The 18984-nt window shown below is 41.9% G+C and overlaps 1 protein-coding gene across 2 annotated transcripts in view; it reads right to left on the bottom strand.

Annotated features, from left to right (window-relative positions):
* Positions 1 to 18984, bottom strand: part of GRTP1 (growth hormone regulated TBC protein 1) — a 40664-nt gene that overhangs the window by 12882 nt on the left and 8798 nt on the right. For both annotated transcript variants that reach the window (XM_053311087.1, XM_053311088.1), the window contains exons 3-5: positions 15912 to 16070; positions 13759 to 13883; positions 8149 to 8245 (exon numbers count right to left, since the gene is read on the bottom strand). In XM_053311087.1, the coding sequence (XP_053167062.1) occupies positions 8149 to 8245; positions 13759 to 13883; positions 15912 to 16017 (328 nt within the window). In that variant the 5' untranslated portion in view covers positions 16018 to 16070. The remainder of the gene's footprint in view (positions 1 to 8148; positions 8246 to 13758; positions 13884 to 15911; positions 16071 to 18984) is intronic.

Raw genomic sequence — 18984 nt, 5'->3', positions numbered from 1 at the left:
CAGATGTTTTTGGACTGCAACTCTCATCATCCCTAGCCATTGTGGCCAGGGATGACAGGAGTTGTAGTCCAACAGCATCTGTGGTCCCAAGATAGGGAACCTCTGATGTAGATAATTGGGTTGTGAACACTGGCCAACATCAAAAGAATTACATGCAGGGAATGCTTCCATGTCCACAAAAAAGGAAAGGGGGGTATTCAGCAATCTTCCCTTTCCTCTGCAGCTGCCTGTGCCTCCCAAAAATATGTCCCCAATGATCTTAACTGACAGATTTTTCAAAAGTCACAGAAGACTGCAGAAGAATAGGGGGAGGAAATAGCCCAAAATCACCCTCCTCCATTCACCTGTGGAAGTGTTCTCTGCATGCAGCCCTTAATCTGTAGGTCATTCTGTTATCAGCAGTGGCTGATGTTCCGGAATCTTATATTAAGTTCTGGATTCAGTCACAAGTCCAAGTTTTAGCATTAGCAAAATACAGTAAATTCTATCTCTGGAATCAGATTTTTGTGTAACATTTTTAGAGTGTGAAGTATGAATCTCAGATCCGTAAGAGTGTACCAATACAGGCAGGTTACCCCAGGCATGGCTCACAGGGTTAGCAGGCCTCATCTTCAAATTTTACATAGAAGGAAAAGTTGAGGTTACTGCAACAGGTTATATGAAATATATGAAATATGAAAGCCATTGCTTTTATCTGGGTAGACTAGTCAATATATTTTAAAAATCAAAATGTCAGAATTCTGGATTATTACAGTCCTATATTACAGGACAGTATAGTGCAGTAATAATTAGTATGTCAAACTAAGACCAGGGAGGCCCAGGGTGAAAATGCCTGCATAGTCACAAAACTTATGGGGTAACCAACTCTCAGCATAATCTAATTCAGGGGGTTATTGAGAGGATAAAGAGGGAAGGAGGAACCATGTACACAGTTTTTTTCTTGCATAGTGGGGACATGATAAGGTCCCACACTTTGGAGCACCACAAGACAACTGGATCTATGTAGCGACTGGAAGGTTGGACTAGGACTGGGAAGACATTCAGCCAAGAAGCTCACTGGGATATCTTGGACCAGTCACTACCTCTCAGCCTAAACTACCTCATAAGGCTGTAGTGAGGATAAAATGGAGGTGGGGATAAATGAATCATGAATTCTGCCCCAAGTTCCTTGGAGGAAGAGTGAGACAGAGGTGGCCCTCTTTGCCTAATCTAGTAAAGATCCTTAGCCGGGCAAAGATTGCTAATTTGCTCAGTTCTTAATATTAAAATCTTTAATAATGGAAAGAGGAAGAGGAGAGTGCCTTCTAGGGCTATAATGAGCTTTGAAGGAGTAAAGATTAAGGCCCATGTAACCTTGTTCTCTACCACACATGGATTAGAAAGAATTTCCAAAAATAGAGGGGTGGGTAATTCCTGGACTTTTTATAGCTTTAAACCTTCAGATCAACAATGTGCACGAACTTGAAGCCAATCTTTGGGAACATACACGTCTATCCGAATTCAATATAAGGCTGCTGTAGGAGTTTCAGAATAAATTTTGGTCTGGAGAGGGTAGCTCAAATAAACTGGAGAGGGTAGCTCAAATCCTTGAGAAGAGAGCCAAAAAGATATTTTCTAGTTAGACGCATACGCAGGTCAAACAGCAGGCTAAATAGTCTAACTCTTTAATGGAATATCCACTTTTACTGCAGCACAAAGATTCAATTAGGAAGTTCTTCAGAGATCTGGAGGGGGCTGAATTTGATTTGTCGCTTCAACTGAATCTTTCCCTTCAGTTCAACTCAATCTAAAGTTTCATTCATAATCACTAAAATCAAATTTAAAATCAATAAATTTTCCATCTCTTGGCTGAATGGGATAAAAATTGCAAGTAGACCTTTCTGGGGGCATGTTACCTGCCAAATTGCAAGGAAATAGGTACAGATGTTTCTGTGCAGGGACACTTTAAAGTTCAAGGTTTCTCCACTAAAAAAAACCAACACCAAACCCATTTAAATCCCTCTGAATCAAAGTAGGTGAATTTGTTTTGCCTTGGATCCAAATTGAAACAAATTGGTCGAAATCAGCTCCCTGACTTCTGATTCAATTAGAGCTTTGTGAAGCTTCAGAGATCAAACAGCTTTACTTTCTCCAATATAAATAAAGGATTGACATCCACTCCTATGTGGAAAGATCAAGTATAGCACTTGGAAACATTTGCAGTAAGGAAAAAAACAGCTGCTAACACTTGGTGGCTAGAGGTCCATAGAAAGGCCAAGATGTGCACATATATGCATGTACATGCACACATACACTCCACAACATGTTTTTCAGCAAAAGGGTACATCTGTATGTATTTGTTTAAGGGCATCTGTTTATAATGTTTACAACTTTGCATCTAAATTAATTTCTCACTAATCAGGAACTGATGGAACTTTCAGGGAAAATGTAAACAAATCTGCAGCTTGACGGGGGGGCTATTAAAAACAGGGAATCTGTGATCTCTACTAGTTTTTTGCTTCTAAGAACATATCAGGCTCATGACAGCTTCCACTCAGACAACTGCCCACCTACTGAACTCAAGCAACACAATCAGCTTTTAATCTTTGTGAAGACCCTTCTAAGCTTTCACGGTAAAATTGCTTGGTGGAGAAAGAAGATACAATTTTTACATACCTTGAAAAATCAGATTACCTGCTTTTTACACTACAGGTTACACTATACTTGTAAGCAGAACACTTACAATGGTAAAGCACAAAGGAACAGAATGGAGTGGGAAGAAAGAAGGGTTGCATTCTCTCAAAGGCAATAGCAAATATAACTTCCCAGAAGTCTTTTGCAGTAACATGTGCATAGCAAACCTTTCGTTAGGATATTTGTAGCTGTCAAATGAGTACCATCATCTTTAACAACTTAATTTCTACACCAAACTAGAGCTATTCTAGAGCTGTTTTTTTAATTAAAGCATTACTAGGGGTTTGTATGGAACCAATTCCGGCAGTTCAGTTTGAATACATGTGCTGGTTCGAGTCAGCACCCGGGTCAGTTCAAAGGCCAAATTGGTACTGCTTTTATTTGGTTCAAAGGGTATGCTTGTAAAGGGGATGGGGGTGAGGAAGAACCTTGAATTTAAAATACTTCTAATAGTGGCTGGGGGCAGCAGAGAGAGAGCATCTTACCACCAGTGGCACTGGCTCCAGCAGACCAGCGTGGCCAGGATCCGGTCTTCATGTGCACGGAGGCAGGAACTGGGCTGTGATGGAGCCCCCCAAATGGTTGGAGTTTAGAGGAGCTGCCACCAGTGCTGCCAGTGGTAAGATGCCTTCTTGACCCCCTCCCCCGACCACCATTAGAAGTATTTTAAAGGCAGAGTTCCCCCCTTTGCTTGTAAAGGGGAATCCTTGCTGGATTCCCCTTTACAAGCATATTCCTGAACCACTTAACTGGATCAATTTGAACCTGGGTCAGTTCAGTTTGAACTTGGACTGGGACCCCTATTGGGGGGCTGGGCCAGTTTGTTTTTAGGGTCCATGTTTTTAATGAGTTCTTTGTGGATAAAATATCTTGCATTTAGGCTAACTTAGACTCAGACCCCACAATTACTGCAGTATCTGAAACAGAGATGTCCAGCAACTCCACTTATGTGGTTAGGCTGGGAACAGTAGAGCCTACCACCTGTTCTCTTGACCTTTGTCCAACATGGCTTATACTATCTGGCAGAAGGGGTTGTTGAAGAAGGCCTGGTAGATATTATAAATTCTTCTCTGAAGGAGGGCAGGATGCCTTCTTGTCTTAAGGAGGCAATCACAGACCTCTTCTGAAGAAGCCTGTCTTGGATCCCTTGGAGTTAAGCAACTATAAGTCTTCAACTTTCCATGGCTGGGCAAGGTAACAGAAGATGGTGGCCTCCCTGCTCTAGAAAATCTTGAAGGAAACCAATTATCTAGACTCATTTCAAACTGGTGTTCAGGCAGGCTATGGGATGGAGACTGCTTTGGTCAGCCTGATGGATGATCTCCAATTAGGAATAGACAGAGAGAGTATAACTCTCTTGGTCCTTTTGGATCTCTCGGCGGCTCTCAATACTATTGACCATAGTATTCTTCTGGAATATCTGAGGGGGTTGGGAGTGGGAGGCACTGCTTTGCCATGGTTCGGTTCCTACCTCTCAGGCAGATTCCAGATGGTGTCCCTTGGAAACTGTTGCTCTTCAAAATCTGAACTTTTTATATGGTGTCCCCCAGGGCTCCATATTGCCTCCAATGCTTTTTAACCGCAGGGAGAGATCATCAGGAGATTTGCTGCAGGGTGTTATCAGTATGCTGATGACACCCAAATCTATTTCTCCATGTCAACATCAGGAGAAGGCATAACCTTCCTAAATGCTGCCTGGAGGCGGTAAGGGGCTGGATGAAGGATAACAAACTGAGATTGAATCCAGATAAGACAGAGGCACTCATTGTGTGGAGTAGGAACTTGGGAGTCTATTTTTATCTGCCAGGTCTGGATGTGGTCACATTTCCCCAGAAGGAACAGGTGCATAGTCTGGGGGTGCTTCCAGATCCAAACCTCTCCCTGGTGTCCCAGATTGAGGCAGTGGCCAGAGATGCTTTGTATCAGCTTTGGCAGATATGCCAGCTGCATCCATTTGAGATAAACAACCTCAGAACAGTGGTACATATGTTGGTAACCCCCAGACTGGACTACTACAATGTGCTCTATGTGAGACTGCCTTTTACGTAGTCCGGAAACTGCAGTACAGTACAGAATGTGGCAACCAGTTTGGTTTCTGGGTCATCTTGGAGAGACCATATTCCTCCTATACTAAAAGAGCTACACTGGATAACAACAAGTTTCCAGACAAAATACAAGGTGCTGGTTATAACCTATATGGCCCTCAACAGCTTAAGCCCATGGTATTTAAGAGAATGTCTTCTTCATATGAGGTCCAGCACCCATTCAGATCATCTGGAGAAGTTCATCTGCAGTTGCCACCGGCAAGAGGTTCATCTGACATTGCTGCCCTGAGACTCTGGGATGCATTCCCTGCTAAAATAAGAGTCTCCCCATTTCTGACAACTTTTTAAAAATCCCTAAAGCCCCCCTAACATTTTTTCACCCAAGCTTTTTAACTTGAATGTTGTTCTAAAGTTTTCATTGTAATTTATGTTGTTGTAAACCACGGAAGTTTGGGGCAATCTACAAATCTGACCAACCAACCAAATTATTGCTAAATAAAACAAAGTTGATCAAGGAAATGAACATGCAACTTCACTCATCACTAGACGACGTCAACACTTCACTCATCACTAGAAGACGTCAACTTGGTGGGGGTTATTTTCATTAGCACATTCATTATTAATCAAGAGATGGATAAGACTGGTACCTAAGGACGTTATTATACCCAGGAACAAAATAAAGTTGCAGGACATTTCCACATTTTCTCCTCAAGCATTCACGCTTCCTTATGTCTCCACACAACACTGGTCAGAATACAGACTAAACCCATTTAAATTAATGCAACTAAAGTTATCCAGGACTAACTTGTCTCATTTATTTCAATGGCAGTTAGTCATGCCTAACTTAGTCTGGATGCTCCCTATTATGTCTGAAAGATGCCGCTACTTTACAAGCATCTTCCAAATCAATTAAATCCCAAAATGAATTAATCAATCTTGAGATTAACCAATTCATCAAATCAGTTAATCCCAAGAACAATACATTTATCATATCTTCTTCCAAGCAGCTCAATGTTGGTACACAGGGAATCATCTTAATTTAATTTCACAATAACCTTGTGAGTTAGCCTTAGTTATGAACCTGTCTCATGAGCATCATAGCTAAATAGGTCTACAACCTAGCAATTCAGCTCTCTATACATTATTCTACTCTGATACACATGCAGTTGCTAAGAGTGGACACCGACTTGACAGCATTTAGTCAGTCAATCAATTATGCTGGACCTGGCATGGTACATTATATTGTCCAACAAAAGTAACTGCTAGAGATGAGCTTCCAGACTCCTTACCTAGGCAATCATTCTATTTCCTCCAAGAAAGGATAACTTACTTTCCATTATGGTAAGAAGAAAAATTAGCTTATCAGGTACACGGTGGGGGCGGGGGGAGAACAGACCAACACTTCTTTGAATACAATATTATGTTGCCATCGGTTGTCCCACTTCCCCAAGTGGCGTGAAATTCCAGAGCTCACAGCATGTCTTGGATTCTGGTTTCCTTTGGAAGGAGACTCATTGCAGACATGTTAATCTTTGGTTTATTTACACAGATCCGTAGGCTAAGCATTGGATGAAGTTAAGATAACCGATTTGAAGTCAGCAGCAGATGAAATCAACTGTGACAAACCCTTGCATCCACAGGCACTACAGCTTTCTGCCTTGGCTGTTCTGTTTCCAAGACCATTCTAAAACCCTTTCTTGAGTGTCTCTCTAACAGTTTGCCTGCTCTTTTCACTTTGGCCTCACCCACATGTTGAAAGGGAAGAGAATGTCACCTTCAGCCCCCTCTTTGAGGTGGGTTCTGTATGCTATGCTGGATGCTACATGCTTTTTGTCAGACCTCTCATGGTTTCACTCATTCAGATAAGTCAATAGCAAAACAGCCTCTGGGCCTCTTTGCCCATCAACCCGTGATTAGCTCACAGAAAAACAGCCAGCCTGCTAACTAACCCAGACATACAGCAATATGAACCTACAATTAACTCTTTATATTGGGTGCTTTCTGCCACTCTATCTTGCCGCTCATAAGCTGTAGCATTAATTTGTAGCTTAAAAATTAATCAAAGCAAAGAGCTATAGCTAGCATGGCACACTATAACTACTGAATATTTCTGAAACAGCGAATGCAGCGAACTCTCTCTTAACACAGTTAATTCTGTAAGGCTAGTTCTTCTAAGACAGGGATGGACAAACTTCAGGCTTGCAGGGCTCAGGCTTGCTTCTTGCTTGTTGCTAGAAGAACCCCAAAGCCCACCAACCAAAGCTAGATAGAACCCCAAAGCCCACCAACCAAAGCTAGATAGAACAAGCACACACTTCTAATCGAGAAGCAGGGTGTTGGAACACTGCTCAGCCCAACAATGGTTTTAGTACCAGAACTGGAATACACAGTCCTTTCATGTGAAAATCTACTCCTGCTTTCTCCCCCAAGCTCTTTTCACTACTGCAGCAGACTAATTTAATGGCGGCGGGGGCTTTTAGTTTTTGCTGCTGTTAAACAACTTGAAACTTCCTAGTTTCTACCCCTGACCCTCTATTGCAAACCACTCAAGAGATTTACCTTCTGCCTTCCCTTCTTCTTCAGCGAATTTTGCTTTGATTTAGGCCTACAAAGTGAGGCTGTTCTCACAAGCAGCCAAGCCTGCTTTTGGCTGCTCATGAGAAACAGCAGGAGGCAAATGGCTGCTGGCGCCTGAGGAGGCCACTGCTTAAGCATGGTTCAGGGAGCAAGTGCTCCCTTAGCCTCGGCTTGGGTTGGCAGACTGCAGGGCTCCCTCGGTGCTGGGGGATACCCACAAGGCACCATGCACTTGCGCAGTGCATTACAAGAGTTCCAGGGCGGGGGGCGTAACAACGCAAAATATGTCAAGAGGGACTATAAATAGGGCTGTGCTTTTGTTACTTGACCAAAGTGCACCATTGTGCTGCTTGCAGCAAGGCCATCTCTGCTCAGTAGTGGGTGCTTCCAGTGTGGAGAGGCTTCTTTACAGGAAGCTGAGACATACACCACCCTGATGCCAGGTGGTCAGGATATCACACAAAGTGCAGTGGGTGGGCTAGGTCCTCTGAGTGCTTTCCTTGAGGGAAAAGTGCTAAGATTGATCCCGTCACACACCTCCCACCATCCCCTGCATGTTGTCCCAGCTGCCAGGCTTGTATGGGGCATTGCCTCCTGTAAAGAAGCCCCGCTCCCGACCAGAAGTGTGTGCTACTGAACAGAGATAGCCATGCTGCAAACAGCCACCTCCACTTGGCATAATGAATTCAGATTTGGAGCAACTGAAGCACAAGCCTAATACTGAACACTTCCCCCTCCTGCATGATGGAAATGAAGCTGCTATAAAGCCCCAGGAGGGAAGCTCCCATTAACAACAAGAAGTTTGACCCTGAGCTGCATCAGAAAGACAAAAGGAAGAGAGTCTTTAACAAACCTGGTAATATCCGACCAATGAGAGCATCTAACAACCAAAAGGATTCCTCTTCATTCCTTGTTATAAGAATCAGATATCCAGCTATGAAATTCATGCCCTGGAATAAAGAGAAAAAGTCTAAGATGTGGGGGGAAATGTAATACTGAAAGAGCAAATAAAATGAAATGAAAAAATAATGAGCAGCATTCAGACCAGTCACTAATGACCAAGCACTGCTGAAATCAGGGAGACAAGTTAGTTATGACTAACTTATTAATTTCAATGGACTTAGTCATGACAAACTTAAGCAAATGCTGCCCATTGTCATCAAGAGCCAATTTAAAACATCCTAAGCAATTTCTGGCCTATTCAGCTGATGTGGTTAAGGAACTTCAGCTTCCATAGCTTATGTTAAGAGGATGAAGTCTGAACTGCTTTGCCTTTATTATCCTCTCTAGATCAGGTCTCTTATTAATAGTTGCATGAAGTTTAAGAACCCACAGTCTTGAGAACACAATCAAATTTCTTGCCAAACTGCTTCTCCAAAAGACAAGTATTAACATTCACAAAACAGATATAGGCTACAATCCTATACATTTTCCTGAGAGAAAACCACAGAGTGAGATTTGCTTCTGAATAAACATGCATTGTATAGCACTTTCAAAGAAGCAAATTGCTTAATGCTGCACAATGAACAAAAATGACATCTAGCCAGAGGCGTAACTATAGGGGGGGCAGGGGGGGCACGTGCCCTGGGCGCCATCTTTTCTGGTCACGTGGGGGGCGCCGCCATGACCATTTTTTTAAAAAAAAAATTGTTAATACAAATGTTTCCTGCTCAGTGCAGCAGCGCTGCAGCAGTCAAGGAAGTGCGTTGGTGCCCCCTTCCCCATGAGCGGTCCCTTCCACGCCGCCTGCACCCCCCCATTGCTTTGCTGGCACCTGGCGGCCAGTCAGTGGCCTGGCTTGGCGGCGGCCGCTTGTGAGAAAAAACCTAAGTATAATGTAGTATGTTGGGGGGGGCGTGGTGGGGGGGCGCCATTTTAGTGCTTGCCCCGGGCGCCATTTTCCCTAGTTACGCCTCTGCATCTAACTATACACAACACAAGGGTATGTAAACAAGGCCCATTTTACAGGGTGCATTTCAAAGTCACCACAAATCTTGATAACAAATACATCCTTGTGCTTTGAAAGATTATCAAACTTTTCCTGGAAGGATATCCAATAAACAGTGTTATTATTTTCACCAAGGAATTCCAAACTGAACGTGTGGATATATTTCCAGTAGCTAAGTAGTGAATAGATTGGAGTACCAGAATTAACCATTGATGGAAGCGATACAGGCAACAGAATTGGATCATTTTATGACAATGAAACAAAATATAGTTCATTTATTATACTGCAGAGGTACTGTAGGCTGTGCCATAAAGATCTGACACACAGATATACATTTTGGTTTAAGCAGACAAGTGGCAATTAACTCAGTCATTTACGATGTTGCTAAGCTGGCAGAGAGCGGGCAAGGAAAATTCAGGCTCTATATAGAAACAAACACATTTAAATATTCTCTTAGTGAAGGGTGAGTTAGAGAGACATACTGTCTAACTTTGCTATAGTAATCCTGCAAGCTCACATTCTCATGGCCAGGTTAACTAATTGGCTTGCTTTTACAGCATTTTGTTCTCTACATTTCTACAATCTGATGTTTTAAATACACCACATTGATTTTTTTGTGCCACACAGCTGAACAACACCTGGCCATACCCACAGCAATTCCTAATCTGGAAATTTGTAATGCACAAACTAATTGTAAGATTGTTTTAAAATATTCATGAACTAGTATCAGTTGCACTCATTCAGGTCTAGTCTGAATGCTTCTCCAGTTTCCACTTTTCCTTTCAAATCCTTCCTCTTCCACTTTCACCTCGTCATCTTCTTATTGTCCTCTGCCATGGTGGAAGACGACAATACTTTTCAATTTTCGCTTATAAATGATGCCAGTTTGGACTCAAGCAACAACAACAAAATACCCAAAGTACTTGGGGAAATCAAGTTGGTTCTGGAACTAACATTTCAGGCAGTTAATGCACAAACAGGACCCATTGTTATGTTCCAATTCAAACTGACTACAACCATCTGTTCACATCTGATGGGCACTCTTCGAAAAGATTTGTTTTCCACTCTTTCCCCCCACACCACAACTGCAAGGCTATAAAAAGCCAATAGTGGTTGTAAAAAACTGTTTAGTGTTGCTGAGGATTCGCCATCCAATTGTGAGTTTTCAGACCTTATCCTGCCAGTTTGCTTGACAATAGCAACCATGGTGACAGAGCAGAGGACTATTTGGCACCTAAAGTGCAGCAGGCACAAAAGGCTGCCCCTCAGAAGACATTCAGAGAGCAGCAAACACATTCACAGATCATGCATGCCAGCATACAAAGCATTACTAGTACTACAGTATAGAGCAGCAAAGCAAAGCAAACTCATTTCAACTTCACAGAGACATTTCACAGTAAGTAGAGTTGCCATGCCCCCCAAATTTCAAGTTTCACCTGGATTCTAAGCATCTCACCCAGATTGCTTAGCCCACCCAGATTTGCCCAGATTAAAGTCTTCATATAAAAAAGAAAAGAAAAGGCTAAACACTAGCCCTTGTAGAAGCAGAGTCCTGAAACACAATGATCACTATTCGGCTCAAAAATTATTTTCAAGCCAATTTACATAATATGCAAATTAGGTACCCAGATTTGGATTATGGCAACCCTAGCAGTAAGAGTTAACTGACCAACACATTAACCTACTGTACTGAGACACACTGGAAAGGTCCAGCTCTGGTTTACACAAAATTATATGCATTGTTACATGTGGTTCTGTTCTGTGGATATTTACAAGAACACAAAGCAATGCAATCTGCCCCTCAGCACTGTTCAGCATCCATAATCTTTTGTGTGGTTGAAAAGACTTGTTATTGACTGGTTTGTTATATCCAGACATCAAGTCCTTCCCAAGGACCTGGGATGCAGAATTTTATTGTCAATAGTTATAGATATCGTCGCACAATATAGGCTGTTCCCAGTAAAGATGCTTTTTGTAATTGGCTGATGGTGATTTCTCTGACCCCTATGGTGTTGAGGTGCTCTTCAAGGTCTTTTGGAACTGCACCCAGGGCGCCAATTACCACTGGGATTATTTTGGTCTTTTTCTGCCACAGCCTTTCAATTTCAATTTGTAGATCTTTGTATTTGGTGATTTTTTCTATTTCTTTTTCTTCTATTCTGCTATCCCCTGGTATTGCTATGTTGATTATTTTAACTTGTTTTTCTTTCTTCTCAACTACAGTTATATCTGGTGTATTGTGTGGCAGATGTTTGTCTGTTTGTAGTCGGAAGTCCCATAATATTTTTACATCTTCATTTTCTTCAACTTTTTCAATTTTATGGTCCTACCAATTTTTGGCTACAGGTAGCTTGTATTTTTTGTAGATGTCCCAGTGTATCATCCTTGCTACCTTGTAATGCCTTTGTTGTAGTCAGTGAAATCTTTTTACAACAGCTGATTAGGTGGTCCACTGTATCATCTGCTTCTTTACAAAGGCAGCACTTGCTGTTTGTTGTGGATTTTTCTACATTTGCTCTTATTGCATTTGTTCTTAGTGCCTGTTCTTGTGCAGCCAGTATTAAACCCTCTGTTTCTTTCTTCAAGTAACCATTCTTAAGCCATTGCCAGGTCATGGTGATGTCTGATTTTCCACTTATATTGTGCAAATATTGACCATGCAGGGGCTTATTTCTCCATTTTTCTGCTCGGTTCTTGACTTGTTCTTTCTTGTAGGCCTGCTTTCTTTCATTGGTGTTGAATAGTTTCTCGTTATTGACCATTTGAAGTGCATCTTCTTCACTGTCCTTGATATATTCTTCAAGGCCTCTTTTCTTCTCCTCTACTGTTTGATGGACTTGCAGCATTCCTCTTCCACCTGAGCTGCGAGGGAGGTAGAGCCTATCTACATCACTGTGGGGATGCAAAGCATGATTGATGGTCATGATTTTCCTGGTCTTACGATCCAGCGTCTCTAGCTCTGCCTGGGTCCAGTCTATTATTCCTGCAATGTATCTGATAACAGGTATAGCCCAGGTGTTTATGGCTTCTATGGTGTTCCTGCCATTGAGTTTGGATTTGAGGATTTTTCTAACCCTCCTGATGTATTCACTTCCTATTTTTCTTTTAACTTCAGTGTGTGCGATGTTATCAGCCTGGAGAATGCCCAAGTATTTGTAATGTTCTTTCTCTTCCAGGTTCTTGATATTGCATCCATTGGGTAGTTCTATTCCTTCTGTATTTGTTATTTTTCCTCTGTTCATTATTAATGCAGCACACTTGTCTAGCCCAAATTCCATTGCTATATCGCTACTGAATATACGGACAGTGTTTAGCAGTGATTTTATTTCTGACTGGGACTTTCCATACAACTTCAGATCGTCCATGTACAGCAGATGGTTGATTTTACTGGATGTGTTAGATGTTTGGTATCCGAGGCCTGTTTTGTTTAGTATTTGTGAAAGTGGGGTCATGGCGATTACAAACAATAGAGGGGATAGTGAGTCCCCTTGGAAGATGCCTCTTCTAATGCTAACCTGTCCAAGTGTCTTGCCATTGATTGTTAACTGTGTACTCCACATGCTCATTGCTTTTTTAATAAATATCTGAATGATGATGATGATGACGACGATGATTTCTGTTTCTATTCCGCCCTTCCAAAAATGGCTCAGGGCGATTTACACAGAGAAATAATAAGTAAATAAGCAAGATGGATCCCTGTCCCCAAAGGGCTCACAATCTAAAAATAAACATGAGATACACACCAGCAAGTCACTGGAGGTACTGTGCAGGGGGTGGATAGGGCCAGTTACTCTCCCCCTGCTAAAGAGAATCACCATCTCCTCCTCCCCTGGTGCTAATGGTTGGGCCTTCCAAAAAAAGTGTTTGGGCCTTCCAAAAAAATGTATATGCAACATTGATCCCAGAAATACGGTGCAATGTTGGCATATGGAGCCTTGTCGGCTCAAGAGTTGGTGCAAGGGCCCTGTAGCCTTACAGTTCTTTTCCAGATTGGCTATAAAGCCACAGATAAAGGAAGCAAACTGGATGGCAAGTACTTAACTATTAAACTGTGGCTACCACCTTAAGTGGCGCAGTGTGAAAATGCTTGACTAACAAGCAGAAGGTTGCCAGTTCAAATCCCCACTGGTCTGTTTCCCAAGCTATTGAAAACACCTATATCGGGCAGCAGTGATACAGGAAGATGCTGAAAGGAATGTTCTCATACTGTGAGGGAGGAGGCAATGGTAAACCCCTCCTGTATTCTACCAAAAGAAAACCACAGGGCTCTGTGGTGACCAGGAGTCAAAATCGACTTGACGGCAACTTTACCTTTAAAGTTTAGTTTATTTATTTATTTTATTTTTAGACTTCCCTTCCAAAAATGGCTCGGGATGGTTACATAAGCAAAATACAATGAAGGGAAGATCATTGTGTATAATTTAATTTTCTCAAAGCTTTCATCACACAATCAAGCCTAACAAAATATTTTCTATTTTAAGAATGAAAATGCATGTTGCTTTTAAAGTAACATACCTGGCAGTATCCTACTGATTGATTATGGTGCCCATATGCCACTAATACATTGTAGAGTGTCTTTTGTAAACAGGGATCAGCTGTTTTGCGGAATCGTACATTATCTGGAAATGTTCTGTTCATGTCTAAAAACAAATCAGGAAACAATAATTTAGTGATATGTAGCTGGGTTTCCATATACCAACTAATGCAGCCCATGGAGCAACATCTTGGACTCTGGCCCAGTTTGAAATCCCAGCATCCATTGAAAAAATATTACCCATTCAGATATCTGTTTGCTGCCCATCATATCTCATGTGTTATGGGAAGACCTACTAGTTATGAAACACTTTATAGAAAGAACACAGAACAGAAAATATAATATCCCAAACAAAAAATAAAATCATTTTAAATACTTCTATGAACATGCAGTGGGTAGGATTACACAGCTAGGTAAAGAAAACTTTACTCTTTCAATAATACAATAATATGATGTTAAAGATGCAGGGACACTTGTGTGTGACATACACTTGTTAAGTATTTGCTGTAGAAAATACATGTGCAACACCAGTGCATCCTGCAGCAACAGTAATATGTGGAGTGGCCTTAAGCCTCCAGGATGAAATAAAAATGTAGTTTCCTGATGGAAAAAGATAAAATTATAATTAAAGTGCCACTTAAATCCTAATTTAAAATCACAATAAAGAACTTTTTGTGGTCAGATTACCAGTACAAACCAAATTAACTCAACTAAGCTTCTATAGGGAGTTCAGTACAAGGAGGGTCAGTGCTAAGAGGAAGAACTACAGGATGCTTTGCAGTATATGCCTTGTAATCCTATTATAGGATGAGTGTTTAATAATATTTTCATCCATCCTTACATCAAATCATCTCTCAAACAGCTTTTTCTGCACCTGTATTTCACCTGCTAATCATCCATAGGTTTAAAATAATCTATATAATTAATTCTCTTAGCTGGTGCATGTCCAGGATTTGGCGGCAGAACTCTCGCGACATGCTGCAAGAGTTCCGGCGGAGAGAGGAGGAGAGGGGCAAGAAAGTGCCGGCGGTGGCCAGCTGGCGGGTGGAGGAGGGTAGGAGAGAAAAGCGGCGGCGGGCAGCGGGCGGGAGGGAGAGAAAGGTGGCGGCGGGCGGGCAGGCGAGAGAAAAGCGGGGGCAGGCGGGTGGAGTGGGGGGAGAGAAAAGCCAAGGCAGGCGGATGGGAGAAAAAAATGGCGGCGGCGCAGCCCTTCTTGGCTGCCCACCTAGGCTCTGTGTGTGGGGAGGAACAGGAGGGCTGGAGAGCACGGGGCCGGAGGGAAGGGGAAGAGAGGAGAGACTGGGGCAGGAGGAAGATGGAGGGGGAAACAGCCAGCCCCAAAGCGCCGCACAGATGCTCTGTGCGGGGTCGGCTAGTCCTATTGTATTTCTCCTAGGACTCCATAGGATACTTTTCTTATTGTCTTGCACACCAGGGAGTAGTCTCTATGAGATTCCCAACCTGTTAAGATGATTATTTAAGGTCATTTAAGTACTTTGCCTTTGAGAAGAGGACGGCTTTTTTGTGCTAGTATCCTTGAGTCAAAGTAGTAGCTCTGTTTTTATCCTGCCATGTTCAGTGGTAAAATACCTCATTTGACTTTGGGCAACTATTTTTTCCACATTAACTATCCATCTTCCAGAATCTTTATAATTTTTGTTTGTTTGTTAGACAGCCTCACTTTCAACCAAAATGAACAAAAAGGAAAGAACTAGAAAGGGCCCTCTAATTAAGGATTGTAGAAATTGCATCTACAGTACAGCTGTCTTAGCACAGGATCATTTAATAACTTCAAATATTTTGTACTGCTCTGCCATTATTCCAACTGTTCAGTTCTGAAAATGCATGGTATCTAGCTAATACCATCTATTCCTCCCCTAGCAGTCAGCTCCAAAATGTTCATTTTTAGCATGCATTTTTTTTTCCTGAGGCTTGTTACATATACAGGAATAGAAGCAACATGTGGAAAACTACATTCACAGAAATGCTTCTATGAATAGGGTCACATTGATTTTTCCATGACTGAGCACAAGGCCCCAGAGACAAATTACCTGCATCTGTGTTTACTCACAGAATGCTGGACAACACGGTTCTAGGCATGCCAGAGAGAGAGAGTGCGCTTTCAGAAGCTAACCTGTTTTAATTGTTTCCACCAGCTTGTCATTTTTGTCTCCCTCAAGTAATTTCTGATAGTATCCAGGATTTTGTTCCATGCAGGCCTGAGCGCCACTCACAACCATCCAAACCAGTGCACGGTGCTCATTTGGAATGCCTTTTCTGATGTAGCGTTTCACTGCAATAAACAGAATTTATGTTAATGAAGATGTTGGGTTTTAAAAAAAACTTCCTTATAAAGGGGGCGGGGAGAGAACCTAGAAAATTCAAAGCCATATAAAGGAAACCAGAAACTACTAATTCTTCAAACAAGAACTAAGAAATGCAGAATGAATACTTGGGTTAACTTATGAGAAAGGCAACAACTAATAAAAGAATAAGCAGAAAAACTGCCCTGGCACTTTTTCATAGGACTTCAAATTCCATTTGGATTTTTAGTACTATACAAGGGAGGACCCACAAATAAATCCTGGGGAGGAGAGGCAGGGCAAAGAGGAGTCTACCCTGCACATTCACTCTCACACTGTGGGGACCGGTTCAAATATTTCAGGGGATGAACGCTGCAAGCTGTCTCCTCCTGCAATATCTATGATGGCTTCTGGCCCACTTCCATCTCAGATTCCTTGTGGGGACACGTGCAAGGGACTTGCCTCCCTTTAGTCACCTAAACGCTCAGCTCTGGGCATCCATGTGTCATTTCTTCCATAGGTCACCTCTGAAAGCATTAGGAAATCACACAGCTGCAACCTTTGGCCTGTGCCAGTTTCTGGGGGTTTAAGGATGTTAGTGGGGGTAGTTTTAACCAACCATTATTTTCCTGCAGAGATTGGGTACTCTCCTACCCTGCAGACTGCCTCTTGTAGTATTTGCATGCAGACACAGAGGCTTACCAATATATGTAGTGAGAATTGTTCATATTAGTTTTGTTCTAGCTCTAGTAATGCAACATTCAGCCCTCAGATAATTGATGGAATACTTAGCCTTGCTGCACAGAGCAATGGCAATGTTGCAGGGAAACAGTCTATTACTGCACCTTTTTAAAAGGCAGTGAAGATGTGAGCAGCAGTACAGGAAGGAGGACACACTGGATTCAAAGACAGAGGGAGGGGAAAAGATCATTGCTGCAAGGAGGAAAGCCCTACAGATAAGTGCACCCTTATTTTTTAAAACAGCTACACAAGTATTCCTGCATTTTTCAAAATTACTAAATACAGAATAGCATTTCAAAGGTGGATGAAAGGGGCAGGGGGACTGGTTTTTCCCATTAGCACTATCAATTGGCACAATCTAGTAGATGCTCAAGCCACCTAATAATGGTGCTGCGGGAAAATGACTTGATTAGCAAGCCAGGGGTTTCTGGTTCGAATCCCCACTGGTATGTTTCCCAGACAATGGGAAACACCTATATTGGGTAGCAATGATATAGGAAGATGCTGAAAGGCATCATCTCACACTGTGTGGGAGATGGCAATGGTAAACCCCTACTATATTCTACCAAAGTCAATCACAGGGCTCTGTGGTCACCAGGAGTTGACACTGACTCGATGGCACACTTTAGTAGATACTCGAAGCATGTAACAATATTCCACTAAGGATAGCAGGGTGGGGAAGAGAGTTATTGTAAAGTATCACGATATGAATGCTGGAAAATGCAGTTTCTCCACAAACACAGGTGCATCTAGGTAATTTTGGAGCCTGGACCTAAAGGCCTTTGGAGGCCCACTTCCCCTGAAAATTAAGCATCATTATGTTTGACCAGGTGATCATACCACCCTGGACAGATTAAAGAGGATTTGGGGGAGCCCAGGGTCTGTGGAGGACCTGGACCTCAGCCCCAAAGTCCAGGGGTAAGAGTGCCTCTGTCAACAAAATAAATGCTTTTCCAGTTACCTTTGGAAAGAAACCTAAATCCCCTGTAACAACTACATACAAACTGTGTCCTTAATTGCACAGTGAACATATAGTTCAGAAAAGCCTCAAGACAAACAGTTCTCCTCCTCTCTTCCAACACAACATGTTTGTTCTCAGGACCCAGCATATTCATCTTTAGGCTACTCTAATCCACACCCTTACTGCAAACATTTTAAAGCTTGAATTGGTCAGTATCTGTTTACATACACTGGGGTTTGCTACAAAAGTATTCACTGTACTTCAGATATTTTATCTCAGATAATGCAGTCCTTATATAGGAAGCACTTACTTTTCCCTCTTTGTCCATTATTCCCTATAGATTTAGCACATTTGTTCTGAAATCGTTCAGGGAAGTATAGTTCAACATTATTCCATTTTATCTTCCCAACAACCCTGCAATTTGAATCCATGTCCAAGGACTGAACACTCCTTGTCCAGTCCACCATGCTGTCTCTCATTTTTAACACTAGGTGCCTTTTTCTATTCTTTGGAAACAGCTACACTATAACTGAAAACCAGTTTGTCAATGCATTCTCCCAAGGAACCCCAAGAGGTTTCATGCTCTTCAAGGCTTTTCACACATTAAACTGTGGTAGCTTTTTAATATCCTTTCCCTGGACCCAGTATATTTAACAGCCTATTAATGCTGTACTGTAGTGTAACATTATTATACATATTTAGGTCTATCTCACTTCACTTAAAACAGGATCAGCATTATTAAATACCACTACAGTCTCCTGTAGAATGCTGGGGAAGCAGGACTATGAGAGTGTCCATGCAACCACTCAGAACAGGGCCAACATAAAGTGTCCTCCAAATAGGAATTCACACAGAGAAAGCTGCGATGTTGCCATTTGGTCTACTTTCACTGGACTTCCATGAGAGTCGGTTTAGGTACCAATATCTTCTGGAATTGTTACATGAAAATTAGTTATCAGTCTAAACAAATTAGGATACAGAACTACAGAAAGATGCAAAAGAGCAGCAAATGACTGAATAGAACACACAAACAAAATCTCTGTGATGCACAAGTTATTTCAGGCATAGAGATACTTCACACCAGTTTCAAAATAAGTTTAAAATGTTGCTCTAGAAATTGTTGGTACTCTTAATAACCATTTAGCAACCCAGATTTAATAAAATGTATGTATGTATTGCAGCTCTCTCATCATGACTATTGA

The sequence above is a fragment of the Hemicordylus capensis genome, chromosome 3 (assembly GCF_027244095.1).
Source record: "Hemicordylus capensis ecotype Gifberg chromosome 3, rHemCap1.1.pri, whole genome shotgun sequence".
Taxonomy (NCBI): Eukaryota; Metazoa; Chordata; class Lepidosauria; order Squamata; family Cordylidae; genus Hemicordylus; species Hemicordylus capensis.
Note: the sequence above shows the minus strand (reverse complement) of the source record. Positions and strands in the feature narration are given on the sequence as shown.